The sequence below is a fragment of the Melanostigma gelatinosum genome, assembly GCF_949748355.1.
Source record: "Melanostigma gelatinosum genome assembly, chromosome: 23".
Lineage (NCBI taxonomy): Eukaryota > Metazoa > Chordata > Actinopteri > Perciformes > Zoarcidae > Melanostigma > Melanostigma gelatinosum.
The window spans coordinates 10339184-10347872 of NC_136656.1; the positions used below are offsets into that span (position 1 = coordinate 10339184).

Consider the following 8689-nt stretch of genomic DNA (forward strand, 5'->3'; position numbering starts at 1 on the left):
GTGTAATTACTTCCAGTAGCCAGTAGAGTGTGAGTAAATATTCAGAATAAAATCTATTGGAGTAAAACAGCGTGACCACGCCCACAACGGTTCCTTAAGTTTCGTTTCTGCCGCCATGACACCTCTCGCTACACTGGAATGAGCTGACGTTTTATGGAACGGAAGGGCTGAAGTGAGGAACAGAAGACGGCATTTGAAATAACATGTCAGGTAAGGTCATTCGTTTTGGTTAACTTCATGTGTGTAAGGTACATTGTGTAGCAACATTGCAGCTAACCTAACGTTACTTCACTATTTGCATTGTCAGATATGAGCCGTAGCTTCTGATTGTTCGCGTTAGCAGATGCTAACGGTAGCTTCTAACGTTTTCACATAACTTAGTCACAGTCAAACGTTAGCTTCTAACGCATTAACATCAATTCGCAAAATATTTGGTGGTTTATGGACATATTAACGTCGACACACCTGGATTAAAGTCTCAATAAAGTAGTATTAGCTATCATCAGTAGCCAGCGGACTTCACTGAGCAGGTGCATGTGTGTTTTATTCTGTGTAGAGGGGCTGTCTTTTGCTGCAGTTAGTTGGTGCAACAGGTACATTTTACTGTGAAAATGGCTATGTAGAATTTGCAGTTTGTTGGCGTCAACACGTGTATTTTACTCAGAAAGGAGCTGTTAACGACCGTTTTAAGCTGCATTTGTTGGCGCTAACCTGTGTATTTTACTCTGAAAAGAGCTGTTAAAAACCGTTTTAAACGGACTGTTTCTAGCTGCGTTTGTGGGCGCTAACACGTGTATTTTACTCTGAAAAGAGCTGTTAACGACTGTTTTAAGCAACTGTTTCCGGCTGCGTTTGTTTGCGCTAACACGTGTATTTGACTCTGAAAAGAGCTGTTAACGACTGTTTTAAGCAACTGTTTCCGGCTGCGTTTGTTTGCGCTAACACGTGTATTTGACTCTGAAAAGAGCTGTTAATGACTGTTGGACTGTTTCTAGCTGCGTTTGTTGCCGCCAACACGTGTATTTGACTCTGAAAAGAGCTGTGTTGATGGACTGTGTTTCGCTGCAGTTCATCAGCACCCTGGTCGATGCAACATGTGTGTTATACTTTGAAAAAATGCACTTCACTCTGTTGACTGCTAAAACTAGCTGGGCTTGACATTGGCACGGGCCACTCGCGAAGTGCGGGTAGAATTCCGCAGCATAAGCTGATTGATCTGTTGCACTGTGGCATGCTAGAGACGGCCAAGTCGGAGACAACCAGGTGAAGTAGACATTGTTCAAGATGAGACAACTGGTTACATTTCTGATGATGTGTTCACGCCAAACGCAGTAGATTACATACAAAGTCTATGCACAGCCACTATGAGACTGGAGTGACGCGAATTGGCGATTCAAGCGAATGAACAGGTCCCTTTAGTACAGCGTAATAAAGACGTGCTTAAAATGTCCCTCGTTTTTATAATGAAATAGTTTACCCTTGTGGAGACCTACTATTAGTCCATGCATCATGTCTTTCTAATGTTGGCTTACTGTGGTATTACTAATGTTGGCAGTCAGCTGTTTCTGATAATGAAACTAATTTAATTGTTTTTGTCATGAAGGATGCAAGCTGTAAGAGTGAAGTACAGAGATCGTCAGAAGTACATTTGTTATGAGGGGCAACTAACCTTCAAATCATTTTTGGATTGTGGTGAGTGAAAAATATTGCACACACTAACCTGTGGAACAATACACTTGGGATGTCACTCTATGTTTTGCATACCTGAAAGTCTTTTCCCTGGAATAGCAAAGGTCTGCATGGAACACTGTCAGTTTTGGGATTACAATGTTCAAGTGAAGATGGCCTTCTGATTGCTGTCTGTTATGTTTTTCTGCAAATACACAACCGATTCATCACTAAGCTTGTCCCTTGGTATTTTGTCTTCACAGTTGCCAAGAAATTTGACCTTCCAACCTTGGACTTAAAAGTCTATGATGAATCAAAGACCGAAGTTGATGAGGAGGTGTTTGAGTTTCTACTAAAGAAACAAGACATTGGTGTGCTGGAGATTTGTCTACCCCAAGACCCAAATCTTGAGGGTTAGTTACTTATTAGCTTATAACTTCATATTTATCTGTACGGCTTGGTCAATCTAACATGTTTTGAATATGCAAGACAATTTAATATATCTGAGTTGGGGTTTTTTAAAATCTTATTTAGATATTTTGAAATCATCTCTGCTCACCCTTTCCACAATTTCTGGAACTGTTGTGGGCATGATACAATGTGAAATATTTGCATTCCTCTAATAATGGATGTGTGCACTTATATTGTCTTATAGTCACATTGTTAATCACATTAGTTCAATGTTAATATGATTTCTAGATTCTTTGAGCTCCCCTTCATGCTCCTCCTTTGCAAGCTTCAGTGGAGACAATGAGAGGGACTCGGACGACACCACTATATTGCAGCATAGTCCTGCTACAAGACAAAGAGATGAGGGAAGTCATCTAGCTCAGGTAAGCTCTGCAGTTTCCCTTGCATCCTTTCTGAAGGTTTAAAAAAAATGCCAAGGTTGAATGGTAAATGGCTGAATAACTGAAGTTGTAAAATTGTGGCCATTCTGTTTGATAATACTTGATGTCATTATTGTTTTAAACGTTTCATTGTGTTCATTTTTGTTCTTCCCACTTAGATGATTGAAGACATCCTGAAGAACAAACCTGGAGGAGAGAGGATCATGAATGAGTATGCCCGAACAAAAAGCCTAACGGATGCCAGAAGACGTGATATGGTCAAGATATTGGTCGCACATATGACAAGTGAACATGGGTATGTTGTCATGTTGTTATTATTACATACCTGCACTCCTAATACACATGTGTGTCTTGAATTGACACAGTACAACACCCCTCTTTTAGCAGGTGGAATTTACACATCAATACTTTTGATTGGAGCACATATAGTAAAGTCTGTGTGTTTGTGTGTAGGACAAGTCCTTCAAGGCGCGTTAAAGAGGACTACGCAAGGGGCATCACTACCTTGTACCCATACCTGGCCGATCCTAGGAGCAAGTTAGGCTATGTAAGTACATTAAAACGTCTAACTTATTTACTTTTCACTTGCTTGGAATGTAAATATTTCAACTGCTGTTTTACAGATGGGTAGTGTTTTTATTTCAAATAAAGATCTGTAAACATTACTGCATGGCAACAAGGGCTGTCACTTTTTGAACATTTGTTTGAATGTAATTAACATTCAAACTCTAATGACTCATTTGAATAAAAAATGTACAGTCTATATCCACAGCTGACTGTTTAACGTAGTTTACTTTGTCACCCAACAGAGGGCGCTCTAACGTATTGCGTGTCATTTCATATTTGTTCGAGTGTTATTTTTGGAAAAGGTGACAGCCCTAATGGCCACCATCTCTGCCTTCCCCGTAAGTTGAACTCTGGCGGTGTTAAAGCTCAGTTTACTTTCGCACCGCAAGGGTTAGCCCATTAACAAGACACAACACTAACCGTGTAATACAATAACCTCTGTTTTTCAAAATAACTGTCATTAGAAAGAAAGGCCTCATCACAATACTAGGAAATATGATAGTTTTTGGGGAAAGATTAAACTATTTCAACTTGTTCAATCAAACTGAATAACCCTTTTTACTTTAGGAGCATTATTACAATGCAGAAGATGGGAGTGGGTATCTGGCATGGAGACTGAAATTTGTTCAGAAGGAAGCATCGGAGGGAAAAAAGAAGACCTGCAGTCAGTCACAAACACTAACTGGTATGTGTGAAGTCTAATTCATAATGCATGATGAGGGAATAATCATATAATGTATATATATATATATATATATATATATATATATATATATATATATATATATATATATATATATCCTATTTTTCTTCTGGAGACGTAAGTGCCTGCATGGCCATCCTTGCAGAGTTTTCCAAGCCTTATTTCTTATATCTTAGGACATAATATCATATACTAACCCAGTAATTGATAAAAGTGCCACCACTATTACAGGTGGTCCAAAAGCAGAAAGAGACTCATTCAGAGTGGAAAACGGGCTAACCACAGAAAGCCTGTGCTGCGAGGCCATTGCGCTTATGAAGCATACAGCTGATGAAGCAACTGTGAAGGAGAAGATGAAGCAGACCTTTACCTATCGCCAAGACATGGTTCATGACCCAGTGAAGTCCTCTGAACTATTCACAGCGTTTCCAAGATTCCTGGACATGGCAGGACTGGTATGTGAACGTTCTACTGCCACTGTCATGACAATATTATTTCTGTTCTACAATAGCCTGGGTAGGGTTGTAAGATCTGTCATGACCATGGTGCTACACCATAATGTTTACTGTTCTGTTTTGACCAATTCTATCTTGTCTGCAGATTGACCAAGACTTTGGTCTGATGTTTGGGGATGCTGCTACTACAAAGTTCCTGGAGAGATGGCCTACTATCTACAAACAGAAAGTCCTCGAACAAAGCCGTGGCCTCACACAGACAGCCGATCTTCAAGACCTGGTTCAAAATGCTGAATGCACAACAGACGTGGAAAATGGTATGCTAAAAGTTAAGGATCATAGTTATGGAAGAGAGAATAGTTTTTGAATGAAAAATGGATTGACTGTTCGCTTGTAGTAAATGCTTGTTTATGAATTTTTACTTCCAGGATGGGACAGTGACATGTCATCCATTTTGGTTCTTGTCCACCTTCTACCACCATCACCACATGGCCGCAAGAGACCAGGAAAACTCTCAGCCAGACAAGCCAGTGACCGTCTTGTGAAATTCATTAAGGTGAGGTTACAGTTCAATTAAACTGGAAAATCGTCACTGTTCTGTCCCCTTTTCTAAACCTTTCAATCCTCTTTTTAAGATTATGGTCAATTAAGACATTTCCTTAAACTGACTAATTTTATAGCTGACTAATTCATTATTTTTTCTGTCACAGACTGGGATGAGCATCCAGGGGCATCTGGACGGCATCGTGGAAAGCCTTCAACCATACCTGCTAGCTGTGGGGACCCAGAAGAGTCTGATTCACAAATACTTCATTGTGATTGACAAGCATGCAATACCTTGTAAGTCACCAGACACACTTGCCTGTTTTGATGAGCTTTTCAAAGCTCATTTTGTCTTTGGTACTTCGTACAACCAGGATCTGGTAAATGTGTACAACTTCTTGCAAACCACGATCTTTGAAATCGATGTTGATACCACTAAGGTGAATCCAAGGGTTGCAGAGTTGAGGGCTCGGATGCTGCATTGAGTTGATACGAAGATGTTTTGTTTTATTTGCAAAATCCCCCAGGCAAACACCAATTCCCTGACAAAACACTTGAAGTTGATCCACGGACTTTGTTCAGGAAAGACCCTTCGTCTTAAATGTGGTCAGGCTGGTTGTTCACTAGTTTATGGCACTTTTTCTGGGTTTCGAAAGCATCTAAATAAAGCACATGAACCTTGTTCTGATCCTGGTGAAGGCCCATCTACATCTGAAGATTTAGCAGCAAGTAATTTTGATGACTTGCCAGCAAGAAGTTCACCTTCTGACTCAGTCCTTCTCAAAAGGAGTCTTGTAGACAGCTGCGCTGCAACAGTAGCCGAACTTAAAGTGGCAGGCGTAAGTGAAACAACTGTTAACTCTTTGGTAATTTCGATGGAAGAGATTGTTGACGATATCCATAATCAAGCAAAAGAATCTGTGAAGAAGTGTCTATCTTTACAGGAGCCTATCAAAAGCGACATTGAGAGCAAAATTGATCAGTGTTTCGAAAAAATGGAAAATCCCTATGGTGTATTAAATTCTGAGAGTAAAAGAAGGCAGTATTTTACAGAGAAGTGGGGAAGGGTAGACTTAGTTGAATATGTTCTTGGTACAAGATTTGATACCCTACGCAATCGCACCACTGGAACTTATGATCAGGTTGTTGTCACTGATAAATTAGTTTACATCCCTATTTTGAAAACTTTACAATTTATTTATCAACATCCTAACATAAAAGAGATGATGCAGACTTCAAGTTCAGGAGAAAATCTTCATGACTTGTGCGATGGAGATCTTTTCAAGAGTCATGATCTATTTTCAAAACAGAAGCATGCCATTCTGATTCAGCTTTTTTATGATGATTTTGAAACTGCAAATCCTTTAGGCTCAAAACGGGGAATACATAAATTAGGTGCACTCTATTTCACCTTGCGGAATTTTTCTCCCAAGTACAACTCAAATCTGCTTAATATTCATTTGGTCGCTTTATTTCATGCCCAAGATGTTAAAACATATGGCTTTTCTAAAATACTTGATCCACTTATGCAGGATATTAAAATACTTGAGAAGGATGGAATTCGGGTCCCCTTGTATGATCAGCCAGTGTATGGAACTATTGTCCAAGTTACAGGTGACAACCTTGGTCTTCACAGTTTGTTTGGTTTTGTTGAATCATTCAGTGCCAGATATTGTTGCCGCTTCTGTCTTGCTGAGAAAGAAGACTTTCAGACTGAGTTTAATGAAGATTCACCCAAGATAGTTTTGCGAACTCGCGCACTTCATGCGGAACATTGCCAAATGATGGAGACAAATCCCACTCTTCCCTATGTGATGGGCGTTAAACGTTCTTGCATTCTAAATTCCTTGCAATATTTCAATACATGTGAAAACTTCTCTGTCGATATTATGCACGATATCTTGGAGGGAGTGGCACAATATGAAATGAAACTTCTATTACTGCACTTGAAAGATAAGTACACAACATTAAAAGAAATAGACTGTAGAATTAGGAGTTTTAACTATGGCTATATGGAGCAAAACAACAAACCTCCTACAGTTAAGTTAAGGGAGGACTCAAATGACTTGGGGTTGAATGCAATCCAATCCTGGTGTTTACTTCGCAATCTACCACTTATCTTTGGAGACTTGGTTTGTCCAAATGATCAACACTGGTATTTGCTACTGCTTTTGCTTCAAATTGTAAACATTGTATTTTCACCAAAGTTATCAAAGGGTATTACTATTTTTTTGAAACACTTAATCGTGGAACACCACAGGTTGTTCAAGCATTTGTTTCCAAACAAAAGGCTGCTACCAAAACATCATTTTATGGTGCATTACCCTATGTGTATTCTTAAAATTGGACCACTTTTGCATAGTTGGTGCATGCGCTATGAAGCAAAGCATCATTTCTTTAAGAAACAATTAAAAAGCTTCAAAAATATCACTAAAACTTTGGCCAAGAAACACCAAAATCAAATAGCATACAGGTGGCAGACATTTGATCCCAATGAAGTGATAATTGGTCCAGGTAATATGGTAGCTTTAAATGTGCTAGACTGGGGCTATGAGATAGCTGAGACTATTCAGGTACCAATTGACACCAAGGTTTTAAATATTAGATGGGCCAAACACCATGGAAATATGTATCGGACGGGTTTAGTCGTTTGTCTGAAGGTTCATTGTGAGATGCCAGTTTTTCACAAAATCCACCATGTAGTTCTGAAAGATGAGAGGTTATTGTTTGTTACATTTGCCCTGCAAACAGTGTGTCTTGATGAGCATTTTAATGCATATAAAGTTGTGTGCACAAAAGACGGACCTCATGTAGTTGATGTGAAAGAGATTTTCTGTTATAAAGCATTTGATGTACAAATGTCATACAGGTGTGATGATGCAAGTTTGTTTATTGTGCCATACTGTTTCCTATGATGTCATAGTGAAAAGGCCAAAGTGTTCCAAAGGTCCAAAATGTATTCTGTAAAATATGTATGGATACATTGCACATTTGTAATACAAAATAATAAATTGTGCTTTGGTAAATACTGATATCTGATTTATTTAACTTGTTGGGTTTAATGATAACCTTCCAGAGTAAGTTCTCTCAGGTTTTAATCATAATTTAGTTCTCTATGGAGTGTAATTTAGTTCTATATGGAGTGGAATATAGTTCTATATGGAGTGGAATATAGTTCTATATGGAGTGGAATGTAGTTCTATATGGAGTGGAATATAGTTCTATATGGAGTGGAATGTAGTTCTATATGGAGTGGAATGTAGTTCTATGTGGAGTGGAATGTAGTTCTATATGGAGTGGAATGTAGTTCTATGTGGAGTGGAATGTAGTTCTATGTGGAGTGGAATAGTTCTAAGTTGAGTAAAATGGCAGTAGAGTTGTTTTCATTTTATGCTACATAGAGTAAATTATCATCATCTAGAGTTAAATACAAACACTGAATAGAGTAAAAAATACTCTGAATCATTAACTCTGAGGCAAGAGTAGATTTTACTCTATATAGACTGGGACCAAATGTTGTATTTTATTGAGTAAAATTTTATTCAATTTGAGTAAAATTTACTCCGACAAATTTACTGTGTAGCTGCGCAGATATGTTTGGTTTGGTTTGCCCCGGTTATGCCCCGATAAAGGTTCTGGTAAACTAACTGTACACCTTCTGTCCAGCGCCAGACACAGACACACAATGTTAGCGACCAGCTGGTGAACGTAGTGGAGCATTTAGCTAGAGAGTGAGATACTTCCCTCAGGAGTTAAATGAATGCTTCTGTATGTGCTGAATATGCAAATAAGCAACCGTTTGTTTATAATTTTGCCATATCGACTCCATAAGCTGATAATATTTAGATCTTCTATTGTTGGCCAAAACGTCTGTTCATGCAGGTTTAAATATTTTAACAATA

General features: G+C 38.7%; 1 protein-coding gene across 1 annotated transcript; it reads left to right on the forward strand.

The window, feature by feature from the left end:
* Positions 1 to 76: 76 nt before the first annotated feature.
* Positions 77 to 8289, forward strand: LOC306796638 (uncharacterized protein). Its single transcript, XM_079295683.1, has 11 exons — positions 77 to 210; positions 1604 to 1692; positions 1932 to 2081; positions 2368 to 2501; positions 2678 to 2814; positions 2973 to 3066; positions 3654 to 3771; positions 4021 to 4244; positions 4390 to 4561; positions 4673 to 4800; positions 4955 to 8289. The coding sequence occupies exons 2-11, from the start codon at positions 1605 to 1607 to the stop codon at positions 5270 to 5272; spliced, it is 1563 nt and encodes a 520-aa protein (XP_079151809.1). The 5' UTR covers positions 77 to 210; position 1604; the 3' UTR covers positions 5273 to 8289.
* Positions 8290 to 8689: the final 400 nt, after the last annotated feature.